At 47.1% G+C, this 22,579-nt stretch overlaps 1 protein-coding gene across 1 annotated transcript in view; it reads right to left on the bottom strand.

Annotated features, from left to right (window-relative positions):
- Window positions 1–515: 515 nt before the first annotated feature.
- The window catches only part of Ube2ql1 (ubiquitin conjugating enzyme E2 Q family like 1), a 40,772-nt gene continuing 18,708 nt past the window's right edge, over window positions 516–22,579 (bottom strand). The window contains 1 exon segment of the mRNA XM_032894829.1: window positions 516–1,840. Coding sequence (XP_032750720.1) covers window positions 1,709–1,840 — 132 coding nt within the window. The 3' untranslated portion in view covers window positions 516–1,708.

The following is a 22,579-nucleotide window of genomic DNA, read 5'->3' on the forward strand; positions in this document are numbered from 1 at the left end:
AACCAACATTTGAGCATGGCCAGCTGTGCTTTCTGGTAGGTTCTAGTCAGCTTCAGTCCACCAGGTGTTTGTAAGAGTGTGGGCTCCCGCCTGTAACATGCTTCCCGTGACATGTGTGTGTTGGTGTCGGCCCTGCCTGAATTATTAACACTTCAAATGCAGATGAAATATTTCCAGTGGGGCTGGGGAGTTGGGTCTGTAGTTAATAGCACCAGATGCTCTTCCAGGGGATCTGGATTCGATTCTCAGCACCTGCATGGTGGCTCACAAACATCTGTGATCCCAGTTCCAGAAGATTCGATGCCCTGTAATGGTTTCTGAAGGCACCAGGCATGCATGTGGTCCACAGACATACATGCAGGCAAACCATCTACATTTATTAAAAAATAAAGGAAAAAAGATATATAGACAGACAGACGGACTGGAAGAAAGGAAGGAAGGAAGGAAGTTAAGAAGAAAGAGACAGACTTCCAGTAGAAGCCTAGCCCACCATGATTGATTCTCAAGTCTGGGTGTCAGGTATGCATGGTTTTATTTAAAATGTCTCCAATAAGATTTTCCACTTGGAATGAACATTCTTTTTTTTTTACCTCTTTCTGCATGTTGTCATAAACATTATCTCCTCATTTCATGGAGTTTCTTAGAAAGTTCTAGGTGATTTAACAGAAGAGTAAAATGAAAGTGTGGGGAGATTAAATAACAGGGAGGTCACACCACAGCGAGGGTGCTCTTGCCTCAAGTCAGGGACACACAAGTGACTAGTGGGTGAAGTAACAGACCGGGTCATGCAAGTCCCCTTGTGTCACCTGGTGTCCTTTGGCAGTTCTGGCGTCTCCTGTCACTAGCACAGAAGATAAAGTGAGTCTGACAACATCGGCAAAGGGGAAATTGTCTTCTGCTGGCTGAGAGGAGACAGACACAGAAGCGTGGCTGCTGGAGCATTCTCTAATGTCTGAAGAGACTGTTCCCTTTGGCCGTCCACTGATCTGAGCACCCAGGGAGGGGCACCTTATGTCCTGAACCCCCCTGGTGGCGCAGCACCCCCTGCCTCTCATCAAATGGCACTGATTTATTTTTGAACAGCAGCACAGAACAAGTTAAGCATGGGAGCACATTTTAATCAAGTGGGCAGTTGTAGTTTTAAGTCAGCACTAAAACCTGGCAATGTTAGATTTGTGTTTTCGTGAGGTCTAAATGTCATCACAGAGGACCACAGGCCACAGAGAGAATGAGATGTCTTCAAGTTATGTCGACCTGCCAGGAAGAGAAACAAATAGAGATCTCAGCAAACACAGACCGGCGGCCCGGTGGCTTGCGGCGCTCCAGACTTGGGAACAGCCCCCTTGTATATGGAAATGAAGTGGGCGGGGCATTGAGTTCCCTGGGGCTGCTCGGGGCTGCTGTCTTGGAGGAAAGAAGCAAGGGCAATTCGATAGGTGGGTAGAGGGGGCGGGCTGGGAAACGTCATCATCTCCGCATTTGTTCTAAAGTGACTTAGAGACGGTCATTTATTATGGAAACACAATCCCCGAACAGTTTGCTCTTTCTCTCCGTAAACACGTCAGTTCATAAATAACTTAAGTGAGTCCTTTGCATTCAGAACACAGTTCTGGCTGGAGTAGAAAAGGGTAGAAGATGCACAGCGGTGGAGGAGATGGCAGGGTGGAGTGTGGACGGGCGGCTCGAGTGTCTGGGGCACGTGCAGGCATCAGCCGTCAGACACGGGCGGGGTGACCCAGCCGTATTTCTCATGTGTCTTCACCAAACTCTTAAAGGTTGCTTCAGCTTCCTTGCGGCTGAAGGACTTTTTTGACTTGCCGGCTTTTCTGCAGATCCGTCCCTGTGTGAGAATGGAAAGAGACAGCAGGTTAGAGGCGCAGCAGCAGAGATCTTTGTCTCCTAATAGGGTTGTCAAAGGCACATAGGGCGGTAGGTCATTTTTGATGTTTGAATCAAGATGTTTTGACCACAAGTAAGGGTGGGCACTGTCATAGGTCAGACGTGGGGCTTTGGTGGAGGGCACGTTGTGGAGCCAGGGACTGTAAACCATTTAGGGTGCAGGGCAGACTTTGCTTTGTTCAAACTGGTTCCATTTGTGAGACTGGAAGGCGGTCTGGTCTGCCTCCATCCTTAAGATACAGTTGAAGGATCCCTTAGGAGAACAGCATCAGATCAGACAGAAGCAAACAGCATTCTCACGGGAACTTCACACTTCAAGTATAACTTCTGGGTCTTCTGTGATCATCATGGAAATAAATACACTTATATATAGATACGTATATGATGTGTTCACAGTGCAATTAAAAAGTAAAGTTTAGGGCTGGAGAGATGACTCACTGGTTAAGAGCACTGACTGCTCTTCCAGAGGTCCTGAGTTCAAATCCCAGCAACCACATGGTGGCTCACAACCATCTGTAATGAGATCTGATGCCCTCTTCTGGTGTGTGTGAAGAGAGCTACAGTGTAATCATATACAATAAATAAATCCATAAAAAAATAAATAAAGTTTAAAGTCCGCTTGGGAACAATTACTGGACTTCTGCGTTTTTATGCATTATATAGGTTAGGAGGCAGGTAGGGGTCAGAGGTCAGGGCCACATCCACAAAAAACTGTGTGTGTTCTGAAGAACTGAAGACTGGGTCCTGCAATGGACAAGAGGAAGGACCTTGTTCATCTTAAGGCAGCTGAGACAACGCTGAGAAGAAGTGAGGTGTGTCCAACCATTTGATATTGTGACAAGATGGTCTCATTTACAAAGTTCACTCTTGAAAACCACATAACTGAGTGACAAAGAAAGTTAAAACAACAACAACAACAACAACGAAAAACCCTTACAATATTTTTAGGGGTTTTACACTTTCATGTTGGGTCAAATTCATAGCCATTCTCAGCCACATGCAGCCTGAAGGAAGGCTGAGCCGTGGACCTGCTAGACCACGAGGAGTGGGAAAGGAGGTATCACAAACAAAATGAACATATATCTAAGAGCTTGTTGTCACCAGCAGTTGGAGTGACAGTGGGCTCTTACTGGACAGCCTGTGGAAGCTCTTAGGCTTCTGGCTTCTTAAAAGGCAGTTCACCTGAATTGTCTCCTTGGCCTGAAGACACTTGTGCTCACTTCCTAACCAGGCTCATGCTTCCCTGGGGCACAGGTCTCTCTTTGAGCAACAAAGACCCCCATCAAATACGGCTGCCTTCTAACAGCCAGCCAATACCTTCATTCAGGTGCTCGCTACTTCTTGTGGTTTCATCGTGATTGCACAGGCTGTCTGCACTCCCAGGATGCTACACTCGTGTCTCAGTGTGCTTGTACTGGGCCTTGAACTGGAATCCGGCCTCCATACTACACCACAGCCCCGCTCCACCATATACAGAGAGGGTGGCATCGACCCAGGCTACGGGACCAGAGGCTGGCAGCTTGCAGCTTGTAGCTTGTCTAGCTTTCTCTGGTAAACCAAGTGGGAGGCTCTGAACTGGCTTCTGAATCAATGGCCGATAGTGCCAGACCCCAGGAACCTGGGGTGGAGAAGCAGCTTGCAGGTATGAATTCAGAGCTTGCACTTACTGTCCAATGGGACTCTTCTCATTCACAAGGGAGAAACTCCGGGAGGAATGCTATGTGCATCCAATGGCCCCTGGCCTGCTCATCTCTCTGCTATCACGACATTTGACACCCTTTATAAAGGCTTCCAGTCAGACCCAGTGAGCTTTCAAAGGGAGAAAGAACTTGAGGAGAGGGAAGGAATTAGCTACTTGATGACTGTAGTAATGTCCCCGAGTCTTGCCAGGGTATGAGCCCTATGCTTAATTATATAGTCTTGTACTTTTATGAAGGGTGGCAGGGGCCACTGAGCCTTAAAACTTACACAGGTCAAACCCAAAGCGTTGGTGTCAGATACAGGTATTTGTGCAAGGAAGTTGATTTGTGTACACAGCGAGGACAGATAGTTTTGGACAATGTGAATATTTTAGCCATCTCTTTAGTTCCTCTGCACAGATGGACAATTGATGTTCCGACAGAGAGTTCTGAGTTAAAGGACCCAGACAAGCAGGCTTGCAGTAATTTTGGAATACTCTGGCTTTTTTCATGAACATAAACTTTGCCTGTTTGTGAAAGTCCCAACTGTTAGAAGATACAACCAACAAACCGTAGAGGAACAAGCGGCCCTTTGCTTCTTTTTTCTCCTTCCTGGGAGAATCATGAGCAAGAGTCCAGGGCGATGTCAATTTGATGGTCAGAGAGGGGCTGCCAGGAGTCAGCAGCTCAGTGCCTTCTCCCCAGTCAGAGCCAGTGACAGGCTCTCAGCGCCCAGCAGTCCCCAGGCATGGGTCCTGCAGTGAGCCACACTGCTACCCTCTCCAGACTGGCCACTTCTCGATCACACACAGGAAGACCAGATATTGGAATCAGCACTACTTTTTCCAGTCCTGCCAGGTGGCTGATTTGTTTCCACTGGTGTGTCCTGTAGCACCAGGAGTCCGGGAGAGGAGACCCTGCTCTCATTTGTCCTGTGGCCACTGCTGACTCATACAGGAGCTTCCAGACTCTGTGCTAAGACTCACCCTGAAAGGGGCTGGCAACATCCCATGAACTGGGGTCCCAGACTGAGTAAGAGCAGGAAACCAGCTGAGCACCCAGACCTTATCTGTCCCTGCTTCCTGACAAAGGATGGAAGGTAAGGCTGCAGCCCTCGTTCCTGCTGACAGGATTTCCCTGTGGTTGTAAACCTTACCCTGGGTCTGTGAGCTGAAACAAACCCAAATATCCCTTAAATTTCTTTTGTCGAAACTTTTGTGGCAGCGATAAGAATGCAAACTAAGCACTTGTTACAGAGTCACTGGGACAAGAACAGGAATTGGAGAGGCTGAGAACGGTGTGAGAGAGACAATTAACATTTGTCTGTCTGTCTGTCTGTCTTACTCTCAGAGTGCCCACTGCCCCTGTCTGTTTCCATTTAATAACCAGAGGCTAGTCTCTTTTGGTTAACTCTCACTTCTTCTCAACTACCTACTTGTATTTTCATGAGAAAAGACTCAGATGTGACACACTTCCCCCTTCACTACCAGAGCTTGGCATCATCCTTTGGAGTCTGTGACATTCCCGATGCTCTCTCTCCAGAGCTACAGGCTGTTAAGGACTGTGGGAACATAGTATTTGCCTCCCCAACCTTTAGGGGCTTAGACCAACACTGAATAAGAAGAGTGTTAACAAGAACACAGGAGCTGGACTTCCCCTGTGAAACAAAAACTTGTACCTGCTTTTGGTTTGATCTGGCTTTGCCACAGGCTTTAAAACATATAGGTGTGGTATGATGTAGTGGTGTGTGTGTGTGTGTGTGTGTGTGTGTGTGTGTGTGTGTGTGTGTGTGTTTACCTGGGTGTGTGGGCTCCTGTGTGGAGGGCAGAGGGCAAATTCAGGTGTCATTCTCCAGGTGTGATCCACTGCGTATTTTGATACACCATTTCTCCCTTTATCTGAAACTCGATGATTAGGCTAGGCTGCCTGGCTGGTGAGTCCAGGGATCCTCCTGTCTTTGTCTCCTCAGTACTAGGGTTATAAGCAAGCACCACCATGCTTTTCCACTTGGGTTCTGGGAGTCAGGCTAAGAGACTTAGACTCACACTGATAATACTTTACTGAGTCCTGGATTTCGGTAGCAGGGGGCGGGGGAAGGCCAAATGATTAAACAGGAAGACATCCCCCTGTGGCCAACAGGCTAATAGGTGAATCCAAAGACTGGCCTTGTTTGACTTTGCACAGTTCCCTTTGTACCCTCCTGCACACTGTCCTTCAGTTGTCAGAGTCACCGTCAGTTTGCCCTGTGGCCTCATTCATTTAATGTGCTGGGCACTGGGCTGATCAAGTGAGGCCACCCTTGGGAGCCTGGAACTATGATGTGGACGCTATAGGGTGCAAGTGTGTGGTGGTTTCATTGGTGTTAGTGACGCCTGAGTGTGATAAGTCTACCCTAGGTTATTCTGTCAGAGTGGTATAAACATCCCATCCGACTCCATTACACTAGGTGCCAGGTAAGGCAGTGCACTTATCCAGATGGTGTCCAATGTCCTGGGGAGAACAGTCACTCCCAACCAATATACGGTGTGGGGCCCAGCAGATGCATGTGGCTGTGTCCCAGGAGTGGGGACAGTGCTGGCTGCTGGGACAAATCAGGTCCTGAACATCTTCCAGCCCAGCTTAGGAAAGGAAGACGGGAAGGAGGAGCCTGGAGAAGGAGTGTGATGTACTTGTGTCCCCAGTGATTTTTCTTGATAGCGCTGGAGTTAGCTTTGAAATGTAACCCCAAGTAAAGGCTTGAAATAGACTGCTGTAGTCTGGGAGCCATGACCAGATGCTCTGTGGGCTTACACATGGAATTTTTAGGCTGCGTGGTGCACACGTGTGTGTATGCTTACACATGAGCACATGCACTGGATGGGGAGGAGTTGCAGAATCCAACTGACTCACTGTTAGATCCTCGTTCTAGCACTCCCTCCATGTGTGACATTTGGCAAGCTACCAGCTCTCAGTTTCACTGTCTGTAAAGTAAGCCTCATAGTCCATTTGGCAAGCTCTGGGCTTCGATGTGCAAAGCAGAGACTGTGGTCTCATTGCCAAGTTATCCTGAGTCCCTTGTCCTGTAGCAAAATGTCAGTTTTCCTTCTTTTAAAAAAGTCACAACAATTCCGACTTTTAAGTGGACGTCACGGCTCAGGTCTCGTTTGCTTGTTATGAATCTGCCTTCAGCCAACCTGGGTGCATTGCATTGTCTGACTTCCCAGCCTTTGCCCTTCGAGTTTGACATTAACACCTCAGCTCTGTATGGTTTACTTCCATAGGTTTTTATATATAAACTACCCTTTGTGGTATTTGTGTTCTATTCACCTGTGAGTTGTGAGTGTATGCTAATGTTTCCAGAGTCCTCTTAAAGAGTTTCAGGGCTACCAAACATTTTTTTCTGAGCCTCAATTCCAGAGTTGATCCTTACGCTCAAAACCTTTGGAGGTGTAATTGCTGGTTTCAGGGAGCCAGGAACTTTGTTCTCCAAACCCAGGTAGCGTTTGTTCAGCCTTCCTTTCTGCTGTGCTGCTCCCTGGGGAGACGCAGAAAGCTCACAGGCTTCTGGCTTGAAGCAAACAGACACCAGGCACATGGAAACTTGAAAGGAGGCCCACCTGGGTAGACTTTCTTCAAAGGTTGGACATCCAAAGCAAATCCCAAGCAAGAATCCATTTGTAAGTTTCTGAAGGGGCAGGGAAGACAGGACACAGAAAAGATGGCTTCGAAGTCACAGAAAAGGACATCAGATCCACAGGAAGGAGACCTTACTGGATGGATAAGGTGAGGTATCAGATGGAATGACTCAGAGCACATGTAACCTTGAGCATGACCCGAGTATGTGTGCATGCACGTGTATATATTAATGTATGGGTAAATGCACATGTATGTAACACACACATGCACATATCTTGTCACATGTGAGCCTGTTAGTGTGCATGTGCAAGAGTTACACCATACTGGTGGCTTTCAAACTCTGGGGACAGGAGTAAGTTCTCTGAAAGGATATAACTACTGACTGGAGCCTGGCAGTTACCTCAGGTCAGTTTTAGTGGAACAGATAGAGCCCCAGGCTGAGCGGCCCAGTCTGGAGGCCATCAGCTCTGTGCCTAGGCCCAGGCATAGTCACACTTTCCAATTTCAGTCAACACTGGGAGCCATGAGGACATATACCAAGGGGTGAGACGGTGGGATCACGCCCTAGAGCAGACGGGTTGCTTTGGAAAGCCGGGTGGGAGATTGTTTGAAGTAAACTGCCCAGAGTGCTGACTTCCCTCATGCCTCTGTAGGGATGGCACAGACCCACTGTTACTGGTGAGTGGCTGCTGTTCCCTGCTTCACATCGGCCCTCTCAGGGACTTCACATGGTAGTCAGGACTTGTGTGGATTCAGATACTCAATCCCGGAACCCGTCCACTCCCAGGGTTACTGAAGAGCAGAGGGTACTGAGACTGGAGGTCTGTACCCTGTGAGACCTTGGCAAGAACCAGGAAGGAACACCATGGTCAGGCCCCTGGATGCATCAGGCAGAAGGGCTTCTTGGAAGGCTGGAGGAAGATTTATGTGGTGGGCCACCTTCAGGGACCCAGGGTATTCCAGTGACTACTGATCCCAGTCAGCCACCTGCTCGGTCCTAGTCACCAGCATCTGGGCTCCCTGGCTTCTCCGATGGGATTTCATTGAAAGGTGCCTGCCCAGTAAGACTCAGAATTCCTTTCATGATTCAGACACCCCCTGACCCCCTCAGAGTCACTTAAAGCCCTCAGGTACAATGATCCAGATACTTTGAAACTTCCAGCCATTCGTGTCTCCAGCATTTTGGGTAAGAATAGTCACTTCTGTGTTTTCAGAGGGTGTAATTCTGAATACAAATGGAGGCAGTGGGACTAGAGTGAACGCCCTCCCAGCTTCAGCAGCCTCTAATCCCAGTGGGATGCAGCGCATCAGCCAGAACGAGCACGAGGTCAGACAGAGTACTGGGGTGGGAGGTTCAGTGGTCAGCTCAGCTACTGTCACAGTGCAGAGATGGCTGAAGCCCTGGCTGGGGCAACACTGTCAGTCCAACGAGGCACACATTGGGAGGGATTGGGAGGGATCAGGGAGGACAAGACCATAGAGGCTAAGGGAGAAAACAAAGAGTTCCAGGCCTAGGTGCTGGCTGGGTTTTGGAGCTGGGTTTTGGAACAGGGTGGAGTGGTAAGGATGACAGGATGGACAGGAGCCCACAGCAAGGAATTCAAGCAATTATTGTGAAGAGGGTACCTAGCACAGGTGTGAGGAAGTTCACTTCCCTCTCAAGTGGACCACAGGCACCCCCAGGGAAGTCACTCTTTCCCAGTCCCAGTACTTGCCCTGTGTCCTGTGTGTCAATAACCCCTGAGCTTCTGGATCAGCATAGTGAACACCTTCTGTGGGCTGTGGGAAGGGCAAGAGAGGGCACATAGGTCAGGTGACCCCAAACCACCCACAGGGCCAGCTCTTAAGGAGCCTCAGATGTGTGAAGGGATGGTTTGAATAAGACAATTTCATGCCTTTGAGCCTTGTCCCCGGCAGGTGGTGCTGCTTGGTGGAATGGTTAGGCCTCGGATTAGCTGAAGGAAGTTGATTGCTGGAGGCAAGCCGTGAGGGACCAAGGTCTACCTCTGCTTCCTGATGCTACTGAGATGCTCCCACCTCCTCGGAGCCACTCTGCCACGCCCTTCCTGCAGTGGTGGACCTCATCCTCTCAGCCTGTGAACCAGAATAAATCCTTGCTCCCTGAAGTGGCTTCCTGTGTCAGGACCCTGACTACAGAGACTAGAAAAGTTTAACCCATGCAGATGGCTATTTGGCTAAAAAAAGCATCAAAACTTGAGAACTCTCCTGCTTTTATTGTTTTAATAGCTGCTGCATTTGGGTATAAAAATGTTTCTTTAACTGAAAGTGCAGCTTAACCATGCCCTAAGCAGGCAGGCTAGAGTCCCCAAGGGCTGGTAAAGTAACTGTCATTGCCTAGCACTCCAGTGGGTGCAAGAGACATTGGAAAAGCAAACTGCACAGGGCTTCCTCTCACTCAGTTGGGATCCTCCAGTTGAATGAGTTAGTACAGGAAATAATGAATGAGTGAATGAGTGAGTGAGTGAATGAATGAATGAATGCAGTAGGCAGATTAAAAAAACCCCTGATGGGAAGGATCATGCACTCATGTCTGTGTGAGGGTATCAGATCCCCTGACACTTGTGAGCTGCTTAGAATTGAACCCCGGTCCCCTAGAAGAGGAGCCAGTGCTCCTACCTGCTGAGCCCTCTCTCCAGACCCAGGAGGACAGCATCTTAACACTAAGCCACTCCACTCAACAGGAAATGTTTCCTATTAGAACCTTAAAGAGAAATCTTATGAGACCAAAGATTATCTAACCCAGTCCCAAGCATTTTCCAAATTCTTACACAATTCACATATTCAGGCATACTCTAAATTTTGTGAAATCACCATTGGTTTTGTGTACATTTTGATGGTGTTAATTGAGGATCTTATAAAGTGAAGGCATTTTATTTATCATTCCCATAAAACCCCCAGCCACTGGCAATGCTAAAGATGCAGTTCACAGATTCTCACAAACACAGAACATCACTTTCCTCTCCATCCTAAAGAAAGTTCTAGCAATTGTTGAGTCTGCACTGAAACAGATGGTGTTTTGTTGGAGGACTCAAGCTCAGAAAAAGCAACATTTCTGCTAAAAATGTTCCCGATATCAGATGATCATCTTAAAGTTGCTGTTTTGAGGTGTATCTCAATGTGGTGGAGAGGCAGCAAGACTCCACTGAAGGTACAATGGCCTATCATGTGCCAAGCACTGTTCTCAGGCTGGGGCAGTCTTCACATTGGACACGCCAGGACACCGTAGCGGCTGGGCTCAGTGACTGTTCAAGCATCTACACACATGAAGTAACTGAGACACAGACAGACCAGTGAGGTGCTGGACGCTTCAAAGCTCAGGGCACAGAGCCAGGTCCCAACAAAAGAATCTTTGGCTGTGAAACATTCTCACAGCACAGAGAGAAGGGGACCCACAGGACAGACAAGCAAGGCAGTGGCCCCTATCCCCCACATACTTCCTGTCTTGGCTTCTCAGTGACACTGGGTGCTCTCTCCCCAGGAGCTCTGTCCTGCCATTGGTAACCCCCCATTAATCCGGAGCTCTAAGCCTGTTTCTCCCTATCACCACTATGCATAAACCTCAAGATTTCCAAGGCGTCAGCTCTGCTCTATGGCCATTTCTGGCCTCTTCTCCTCTCCAGCAGGACTTGATCTGTTTGTGTCACCTGTTCTAGCTTCCCTTCTGTCTCTGTGACAAAACACTGTCCAGAAGCCACTTAAGGGAGGAAACGGTTTATGTGGGTTACACTTCCAGGTCACAGCCCATCATTGAGGAAGTCAGGGCAGGCAAGCAATCAGAAATCATGAGGAAGACTGTCTGAAAGCTCTCAGGCACATTCACAATCAAGTCTCTTCCCCACAGACAGGCCCTGGTGGAGACATTTACTCCTTTGAGACTTCAGGGGATTCTAGGCTGCATGGAGTTGACAGTTGATACAGTATCAGGGATAGTCTTATTCCAAGACAAGGAGTAATGGCCACTGTTGTGAATATTTACTTTTGTGCTGTGCTAGGAATTGAACCTGGGGCCTCATACAGGCTGGGCAAACACTTTACATCTAGGCTATGTCCGTATGCATGAATGGATCGATTGAGCTCCCTGTACCTCAGGCTAGCCTCAAACTCAATACAAAGTAAGGAACGATCCTGACTGCTCTTCCTGCCTTCTCCTCCCATGTGCTGGGCCTACAGGCAGGCACCACTGCACCTGGTTTGTGCATAGACCCACAGACTTGCAAGACAGGCAAGCAATCTACCAGGCAAGAGACATTCCCAAGCCCTGCTTATTTTTTTTTTACTTTACATGGGCCAAGCTGAGACACAACCACCCCTGTGCTTTCTCTTCAATACTTCTCAATTCTATATGAGTGACTCTCTAAATATCCTTATATGCCCACCTCATTGTCATGGGCAGACTGGCATATTGTATACATTTGCATTTCTGCATTTACATAAACACTTTAGGCAAGGTCTTAGCTCCATGGGAGTATATGTCACCACTCTCAGCAATACCTCTGGTCCCCTAGCTAAAGAGGACTTTGCTACTCTGTGAGTGACTTTTAAGGAACAATGGTGTTCACCAGCCAATTTGCTCTTGCCTCAGATTTTCTCTCAACTCCTTCCCTACCTGTAGATTTTCCCCAGGTCCCACAATTTCCCTTCTCCTTGGGACATTTGGAAAATAGAGTCAAACTCGCATCCCTCAGCGCTGCGTGGGCTTTTACTCATCCACTCTCACTTCCCTTCTCCCATTGGGGCTGGGGACAACTTTGCTCCTTCCAGTCTGTGGCCATCGCATGCTGTAAGTCCACGACGACTTGAATGTCTCCATCTGTCCAAGGGGCTTTCCCATAATGCTTCACATAGAAATGGACAGACCCCACGGCTAGTCACCCTGTGGAGGAGGCTACACCTTCGTCTCCAGAAAGGACACACTGCTGAGTGGTACACACAGCAGAGCAGATGGTTTCCAGGGAGTCAGGATGTGAGGAAAGTTACTCACCCTTCCCATTTCCTGCCCGCTGCCCTTTTCCTACAGAAGCTCAACACTGGCAAGTCCCACCCTCCCCCAGTGACCATAGACGCTCTCCATCAGCTGCTGGCCTCCACTGACTTCATCACTCTCTCACCATCAAGCAATGGGAACATTTCCCTGTTCCACAGTCCCGTTATTCGGGTTACCCTAGCACAGATAATAGGAAATGCCTTTGAAGAGAAATTCCTCTTAACTGGGGGTGGGGTGGTGGGGGGAGCCAAGTCAACACTAGTGACTGCAGAGAGTCCCAGGAGATTGGGGTGCCAGTAGAGGGGCACCCTGCTAGCAGAACAGTGCTATTTGGGGGTAAAATATTTGTTCTGGAAAACCTGCTTTAAGAAGAAGAGCAGGATTGCACAGGCAGCCAGGGCAGCAGGCCTGGGGTTCCCTCTGCAGATGGTTTCCAACCCTGAGGCACAGGTCTGCCTTTGCACGTGCTGTGACATTTCACGGCTCTAGTCTGTTTCTTAAGCAACAGGACTCCCAACGACAGAGAAAGTTCACAATGCATATCACAGCACTGGCATTTGCAGATGGAGAAAGAGCTACCGCATTAAACAAATAAAACCAACTTGAGATATGTTTTCTGGGAAATTCAAGTGAGAAAATGTTATGATTTGGGCACGCACTGCATAAAATACACATTGCTCTTTAGAATAGTTTGTTCTTGGTATAAAAACACAGCAACGAGCCTACAGGGACCTGAATTTAGTCTCCATTATCAAATATATTCATGAGGACAGGAAGTTAACTCTTGACCACTATGCATAGCCACGGGAGTTTACTAGGCTCTGTGGCTTGGTTTCTAGGAATGGAACACAGTGTCCAGGTATGGCTGTCTCATACAATGTCAGGTGAACACTGAACTCGTGCTGTGGGAAAGGACTGAGCCTGCATGGAGGAGTCTCTACAGCCCACACTGCTCACAGTCACTTGGTCCTCAGTTTACCACTGTGTGCAGGGATGGCATTTACAGCTTCAGTATTCACTACCCATCCAACTGCCACTTTCACTGCCACCAGACTCATGACAAGGTCACTCTCCCTGTCTCATCACGGACATAGGACATCGCTAAGGTCCAAATGATCAACTTTCTTCCCAGTGTCTCCTTTTCATGACACATTTTAAAAAGCAACTTCCAGGAAGCTGTTTCTCTAAAGGCTGCAATGTCACCAAGAAGCTGGGTGAGGTATTTCATCTTCTGGGCAAGAGTACATGCCCAGTGCAACCATGGCTATCCTGAGTGAGGGATACCTGGAGGTTTCCACAGGCATTTGTTTCAGATTCCCACTATGACAGTGAGCTGCTGCCGGTCTACTTTAGCATGATGGGCTGAGCTCCAGGGCGACTGTTAAGAATTCTTGCCATGGCTGGATTCACAGTGGCCCATAGTGGCTGGTTCTACATCAGCATGATCTGGAGAAAATCATGGCCAGGGCCGAGCTCAGGTCGTGGGGTTTAGGGAGTCTGAGTATGTACGTGAAAGTGGACATGTAGTATAAAATATATGAAGTCCCAGCGCAGGGTTCCTTCCTGCCTTAACCTATTTATGTTTCTGGATGAAAGACACACAGCCTTTATATTTTAACATGCCTTAAGCAGCACAGTAGCTGGGCAGCCGCCTCCCCTCCACGCTGTTAGAATCCACCTTCCTGTCCACAACCCAAGTTGTTACTCGCTACGCTTCATCCGGCCTGCCTTTAGTTCCAATTAGGCAGCCCTCGGGGCCACGTTCTCTTGGCCTCTAGCCCATGGCGACTTTCCTTTCTTCTCTCTTGCATGTCCTTTCTAACCCATGGTGCTGCTGTCTTCTCTTTCTCCTTCTTTTCTTCTTTTTCTCTCTTCCTCCCTCTTCCCTAGCCCAGGAAACCTAAACCATGCCTGTGTCTCTTCTCCCCTGCTATTGGCTGGTGGCATCATCTTTATTTACCAACCAGAATTAACAGGGGACAGGATCCCTCAATATCTTATATATGGACTCATCTTTGGGACAGTTTTGGGGGCCCAAATTAACATTATAGTATAACCATTAGGCAAACTCACTACATGGATAGACACCTGGCTAGTTAGAGGCCACAGAGTGATTATTACTGCTGTTCTTGAGGGATGTTGGTGGCTGAGAGAGTGTGGACATGTGACATGGATACTTCTCGATGCTCTTGGTGCCCTGGACAAGCCTAGATTTTCAAGGACCTAGAAACTTCAGTGTCAATGCTGGCTACATTCTAAGGGCTTAGATGTGAGGCTACCTTGGGGAAACTCTGGGGGACAGACATGGTAATTCGTAATACTTGGAGTTGGGCGGTGGGTCACTGGTTTATTTATTGATGGCAGGGAGTATGTAACAAGGCGACTATTGAGAAGCTCAACAATGTTTTCCTGTTGAGGAAACAATGCCATTAGCCAGTGGACTGGAGACCATACCATGCATGCCCTAAATGTCACACAAATGTGTTGTGTGTTCACAGGTGCTGGCTTCCTGCAGCCCTTTCTCAAAACTAGCTGAGCTCAGGAGCACTTGTCCAGGACTCTGCCCTTGGCCTTGAACCTCTCTGTTCATCTACCCATTTCCCTAATGAGCAAGCACAGCAGTGTTCTAGTGGAGACAGCAAAGATTCAACAACTCTGTGACCCAGGGGGCAAGCCCTGAACACTATCTTAAAATGTGATGTCCCTCAACCCCCTCAGAGAAAGTTGGACCTTTAGGCCCTGAAAAACTTTTAATGACCAAATTTTCTATAAAGATGCTGTAACCATTGGATACATTTGCCCCGAGAACACCCTCTGGATTGTTTTGTGCAGTGTCTGCTAATGAGGTGCTAATGAGGTGGCAGTCTGTAGGTGCAGAAGCAACATCCACTCAGCAAGAATGAAGACTCCTCCCCTCCCTGCCAGGACTCCAGGCTGTGAGGAGGAGGAGGAGCCCACAGTCTCATATCCCTTGGGTTCCAGATGACTCAGCAGATTACCACCCCGATTTCAAAGGCCCCAAAGTGCTTGCTTTGAGTCATTTCAATGGGTGTGATGCCCTCAATACACTTTAGGGAAATAGTCTCTCTCCCCAAGCCTGCTCTATGGCAGGCCTGGCTGTGAAATCTGGCAGCCACCAGCAGAGGCTAACGCTGGAGGCTTGTACCCCTCCATGCTGGAACCTCAGTGATTCTAGATTATTCTGCCTGCTCACCCTGCATCTTCAAAGCATGCAGTTCTTGTAAGGCTGGGGAATCCCAAGTCCTAACCAGCAACGCCCAGAAGAACATTATATTTTATGGCCTGAGAATGATGTTCCCTCCAGCCCACCTCAGCCACCCCAAGTTGTTTTTTTCACTTCTTCATTCCCCCACCCACACTGCCTTCCTACTCCCCACTGTCTACTAACATGACATCTTGTGCAATTCAGAGTCCCAGGAAAATGCCAACCACACAGGGTGCTGTAACCAGTTGGAGAAGAAAGGCTCCATATGACATTGTCGGGGCTGTGCAGGCTTTCAAACCTGCTGGCATTACACAGGTGCTCTGAGCACCTGGGGCTGGCTCCAGAGACGACGAGACCCAACCACAGCTTTTATGTTGCCAATGAAACGGGCAGAGAAACGGGGAGTGGAACAGCTTAGTGAGTGTTTCCTAAACAAGTTGGGGACGTCAGTGTGAAACATAGTGTTCTATTACTAGGAAATAGACTTAAGATTGCAGCCAAGCAAGGATGCTGATTCTCAATTCCAGTTTCTAGTTGCTTTTCAAAAGCTTAGAAAACCAAGGAACATATATTTTTTAGCTGACCTAATACAACTAAAAAGACATTCTCTATAAGGAACTGGGGAGAATGTTAGTACTTCCAAGTAATTTCTGGGGATACATTGTAAAAGTTCCTTAATTTGTGTGTATATGTGATAATACAGTTTGCTTTTTGGGTAGGAATTATGTAAGTAGAGAAAAGAATTTTATCTGATTTCATGAGCACCCATGGAAACCTTCAAACAAGGCCTACTGTATACTCTAGCATAGGTAAAGCTTGTTCTAGTCCCCACTCAAAGGAGTCACGTAAAAGAATTCCATAATCTCTCCTGGTGAAGAGGAAACTGAGGTACGGTCTAAGCGGCACCATGTTACACGGCCAGCTGTAGACTGAGCAGTGCTGGGTTACAGAGTTCATGACCGGGCTTGCTTCTCACTGCACTGAGTTCTGCCCTGCAAGCCATGCACAGCTCCATTCCCAGCATTCAGTGTGTGCTCTGGCAAGTTTATGGGGCAGTGCACAATGGCTGACGCTTAGTTATCCCCCTGTGACCGGAAGTATAGCCTTTAGAGATGGGAAGAGTAGCCCTTAGAGGCTGTAAGTGTAGCCCTTAGAGACTGAAGTATAACCTTTAGAGACTGGAAGTGTAGACCTTATATCACTGCTAGAAAGATGATGGACACATCGCCATTTCTCAATGTGTTCCATTTGATGGTTCACATATGATAGTTGGGATAATTTTAAGAATAGTTAGCTTTTACAAATGAAGAATTGGGGGTAGGTCATTTCTCTTGTGAAGGACAAGCAGCACCCTAAACTTTTGTCCAGTTCTAGAATCATGGCCAGATCTTATAATGCATGAATATTCACTGGAAATGTCAGCCCCTTGTGGACTCCTGGAACCCTTCAATACCTCACTGAACCAGGACATGTCAACCTCACTGAGCTACAGAAGAGCCAGCTCTTGCTAAGCCATACATGCTGTCACTGTTAACATTTTGGGAGCCCAGGCTCTGTGCTGTCCAGATAATCAACACGAGCTCATGTGCGGTAGGCCTGATACCCACGTGCTTCAGGTGAGGCAGGAACATGACATAGAAACCATACCTGCATCAGACTTGACTCTGTTTACCTGCATCAGACTTGACTCTGTTTACCTGCATCAGACTTGACTCTGTTTACCTGTTGGAGTTTTTTGCTATGAGTAAAATTCTTGACAATAATTGAAATATTTTCATTAGCCACAAAAAAACTTGGACAAGAAAGCATTCACTGTATGCAGAGAAGTGAAGCTGATCTTAGCTCATGTGTACAGAGAGACTCCAAGTGGAGGGAAATCTAAGACCATTGGTGCAGATGAATCCATTCTATGAGAGCTTGGAGAGGGGAGATCTAGACACAGTATCTCCCACCAAAGATAGATGGACAGATCTACTTCCAACCTAGAGTTTGCTTTTCTGTCTTAGGGTCTTATTGCTGTGAACAGACACCATGATCAATGCAAGCTTTATAAAGGACAACATTTAATAGGGGCTGGCTTACAAGTTCAGAGGTTCAGTCCATTATCAAGGAAAGGAAGTCAGGAACAGACTGAGCATCCCCAGGAAGCTAGGAGGAGGGTCTTGAAGCCCACGTCCACAGTGACACACTTCCTCCAACAAGGCCACACCTTCTAATAGTGCCACTCCCTGGGCCAAGCATATGCAAACCATCACATTCCACTCCCTGGCCTCCATAGACATGTCCAAACACATGAGTCTATGGAGGCCACACCTAAACATAGCATAATAAAAAATGCATTAAGTTCAACTTCCAAAGTCCCCATAGTCTATAGCAGTATCAACAATGTTAAAAGTTCAAAGTTCAAAGTCTCTTCCAAGACCCATCCAATCACCTAACTGTTATCCCCGAATTAAGACAGGCAACCAGCTGGGCAAACTTTAAACTCTGCCATCTCCATGTCTGATGTCAAAGTGGTCTTCAGATCTTCAACTCCTTTTTCATCTTTGTTGACTACAACAAATTTCTTTCTCCTGAGCTGGTTCCACTCCCTGTTAGCAGCTTTCCTCAGCAGATAGCCCATGGCTCTGGCATCTTTAACATCTTTGGGTCTCCAAGGCAGCTTCAATGTCTGAGATCCACACATGATCCTCCAAAGGGCTGGCTTCACTTCTTCAGCTCTGCCCTCTGTAACACTGAAGGTTCTGGTTGACTCCACTCCACTGTCACTGCTGTTGTAGGTGGTCATGGCACTGACATCTCCAGTACACTGGGGTCTTCTGTGTGCAACTAGGTTTCACCAATAGCCTCTCATAGGCTCTCTTCATGGTGCCAAGCCTCAACAACTTTTCCTAACCCCTTCAGTCCTGGGCCATCAATTGCAACTGAGGCTGCACCTTCACCAATGGCCTTCCATGGCCTCTCACAGTGCCCAGCCTCAGCTGTTCTTCATGACCCCTTCATGCCTTCAAAACCAGTTCCACCTGGGTGACTCTTACACATTACCAAGTTCAGCCACAGCATGAGGTTCAACCTTGGCATCTCTGGAGAACAGCTCTCAAAATAAAAAAAAAAACCAAAAAATAAAAAACAAAACCAAAAAACCACCACCACCAACAACAACAAGAAAAAACCAAAAACAAAAAAACCCACTTTCCAGAAGATTTCACCTCAGTGATGCTGATCTCTTTCTTAGCTCCAGCTAACCAGCGTCAATTGTTCCAGGAGTTCCCTTCTCCTCTTGACTATAAAGCCAGAGACACATGGCTGAAGCTGCTGAGTTCTGCTGCTTGCAGAAGCTGCAACATGGCCTCCTTGTTCTATTACATTATCACTAGCTTCCTTGTTTCGAACTCCTTCACTGCCTCAGTTTGGCTGTTCTGGATCTTGTTCTGTAGATTGACCTTGAATTTAGAGATCCATGTGCCTGACTCCTGGGATTAAAGGTTTGTACTAAGTTGCCTGGAGCTAACTTAACTTAAGCTTACTTCCTTAATTCAATTTTATATCCTTGGGCACAGGATTCAGCTCCATTTCACTTCCGGGTGTCCCTTTTTCCTTGTATTTTTCCTTTCTCAACTTCCCTTTTTTCATTAAAATGCTCTTCATAAGAATGAATTTTAGTAACCATACAACAAAATTCACACCTTCCTTTTTCAAAGCAATTAATCTAAATCGCTTCACCTGAAAGACCCCCAGAGTGGGGAGACCCTCACTCAAGTCTTGGGAAGACACGACTCCCCAAGAACTCACACAAGACCATCCTTGCTATAATCACATGAGGTTTATCGATAGGAACCAGTGCACTGGGGTCGAGACTCATATCACGCAGAGGGGCAGTGGAGTTCGACCCGAGGAGGCTGGGAGAAGAGGTATTTAAAGGAGAAACCACAACCCGAGGGGGCAGGGATGGCATCATTGGAAAAGTGTGTAGAATAACAGTGAAAAATCACAAGGAAGAACTCTGTCCCCCAAGATTGTTTCCTAGGAGAAGCTGTCTCCTACTTCTCAGATTGTTTAACTTCATGGTCCGCTAGTTCCTAGGAGAAGTTGTTTCCTGCTTCTCAAGATTGTTCTCTAAGATTTATGGTCAGCTACTTTCTGGGAGAAAGCTGTTGAGCTGGCCAATGTAATTATCCATTCTATAGCCCTAGGAGAGGCTTCTTGGAACATACAATTCTGGGGCCTAACCTGTTTTTTTTTTTTTTTTTTCTGCTCTAAACTTTGTGTCTAGGGGGGCAACTTTAAAACTTTTACCTTTCACACCTTAACCTCAGGCACACTCTTTGGACAACGGCAAAAGGCAGCCACATTTCCCCCCGAAATACCACAGAAACAGTCTCAAGGCCACATACTGAAATTCTTCTTCACTAAACCACCTTGGGCCAGGTCCTAACAGTTCAAATTATTCTCAATTTGGAACTGAAGTAGGAACTGAATTCCTACTAAGGTAGCCCATTAAGCCCTATTTAAAGCATTCCACTGCTATCCAAATCCAAAGTCCCAAAATCCACATTCTTCCAAACAAAAGCATGGTCAGGCCTATCACAACAATGCTGACTGACTCCCTTGTACCAACTTCTGTCTTAGTTAGGGTCTTATTGCTGTGAACAGACACCATGACCAACATGAGTTTTATAAAGGACAACATTTAATTGGGGCTGGTTTACAGGTTCAGAGGTTCAGTCCATTATCATCGAGGTGGGAGCATGGCAGCATCCAGGCAGGCATGGTGCAGGAGGAGCTGAGCTCTACATCTTCACCGGAAGGAAGCCAGGAACAGACTGAACATCCTCAGGTAGCTAGGAGGAGGGTCTCCATGCCCACTCCCTCAGTGACACACTTCCTCCAACAAGGCCACACCTTCTAATAGTGCTACTCCCTGGGCCAAGCAAATGCAAACCACTACATTTTCCATTAAAACACTGGAGGAGGAGAGCAGAGAAAATGTTGGAAACACTGGTAACTTCTAAAGCCCACAGGGAAATAATGAAATTCTAAGAAACTGGTAAAAGCCATACAGCCAGGAAACAATGCGCAGATGCCAAATCTCAATATTATGAGAAAATACGCTAAATAATGAGTCACGTTTCACCAGGGAGACTAGGTGGGCCCGTGCTTGGGGGTCAAGAGGCCAGGGGCCCCAGCCTCTGGCTCATGATGAGATGCTCATGGTAACTTCTCCTGAGGGCAGTTGGCTGTTGTGTATCCAATCGGTATACAGCATGACCCCACCCTCTATCCAGCACCTCTGAGGCTTCCTTTATATAATGAAAGCACAGGAGGAAACCTGATGTGTAGGTCAGTGTATCCACCATGCACACTAGGACAGTGTATGCACTATGCACACTAGGACAGTGTATGCACTATGCACACTAGGATAGTGTATACACCATGCACTCTTGGACAGTCTATGCTCTATGCACACTAGGACAGTGTATGTACCATGCACTCTTGGACAGTGTATACACAATGCACACTCGGACAGTGTATGCACTATGCACACTAGGACAGTCCATGCTGTATGCATACTAGAACAGTCCATGCTCTATGCACACTAGGATTGTGTATACTCTATGCACACTAGGACAGTCTATGCTTTATGCACACTGTTGATTTCAGGGAAGGGCTAGAGGATCCTGTCTGTCTGGTCAGTCATCCACAGTACTCCTGTCCTTTCAGGTTGGGTGGGGGTGGACACTAACCATCTTTAAACAGGTTACTGACTGGAAAGAAGATGGGTGGATATGTGCAGAAAGATGCGTGAGCTTCAGACCACTGTGCAGGGATGGCCCTGTGTCCCTGGGTAAGTGTGTGTGGCTCATGTGAGCACATTAGAATGCAGAGAAAATCCACGTCCTCTGGCAAGTGGAAACTCAGAATGCCCACTTTCTACTTTCAAGCTACGCGGCTGCATAGACATCGACAGTAACCTAGGATCTTCCCTACTAGGAGAAACCTCTTAAGACCTACAGTCATTAGACAGCATTGTGCCAACATACTCTCCCACACTATCACCCTGTCCAGGAGCTTTCTGACCCTTTCAGGGAGAAACAAACCCCTGACAGTCACAGAGAGAGCTATGGCGTAATACTGACCTCTGTAACAAACTATTGTTGGCTTGTTGGTGCCTGGACAGCTCTGGACCAGTGGAGCAGGACAGAGCCACCTTCTTAGAGGTGTATAGAGGTGTCCCTGGGAGGGACAGGCCTTGTGAGACGTTACCTGTAAGATGCTATGCTATGTCTTCTGGGTAATTCCGAATCTCTGGAGAAATCCTGTATTTCTTTTTTTTTTAAACATATTTTTTATTGTGTATTTATTTTATGAGTACACTGTCACTGTCTTCAACACACAAGGAGAGGATTCCATTACAGATGGTTGTGAGCCACCATGTGGTTGCTGGGATTTGAACTCAGGACCTCTGGAAGAGCAGTCAGTGCTCTTAACCACTGAGCCATTATAATGAAATACAGAAATCCTGTATTTCATTGCTGGCTCACACACTGAGTGGAAATAGCAAGGCAGCCCCTTAGAACCCACTTCCTCAAAGCGTGCACTCTTTTTTTATTGAATTAAATCATTCAATTAATTAATTAAAATTTTAATACAATATCTTGGTATGTAGCACCGGTTGGCTGAAATTCACAGAAATCCGCCTGCCTCTACCTCCCAAACATGACCATTAAAAGCCTGTGCTACCATGGCTGGCTAGTTGTAGATCAAGATGGAGCCCACTCTAGCTTTATCATAAAGCATCACAGAGGGATGGAACTGGGGAGCCATCTATCTCTTCATTAAACCATCACCACCATGGGGGTTCATGGCTAAAGTTAGTAGCAACAGATAAAATCTATTTATGCCATTTGTGACTTAATTGCCTTATAGGGCTAGGTACATTTAGAGGAAGAAAGAAAATCTATACATCATTTTAATTGCCATGTGGCAAACACTGGGGATAACACCCTGAAGTTAAGATATAAATATTTACATGCATTCACTTTGAATAACAATTTATGTGAGTATTTTAAACATTCATTTTAACTTTACAAATGCCTTAAATATATATGTGACTATATTTACACAATTTACATACATGCATATATGTATGTCTGC

The sequence above is a fragment of the Rattus rattus genome, chromosome 2 (assembly GCF_011064425.1).
Source record: "Rattus rattus isolate New Zealand chromosome 2, Rrattus_CSIRO_v1, whole genome shotgun sequence".
NCBI classification, from domain to species: domain Eukaryota; kingdom Metazoa; phylum Chordata; class Mammalia; order Rodentia; family Muridae; genus Rattus; species Rattus rattus.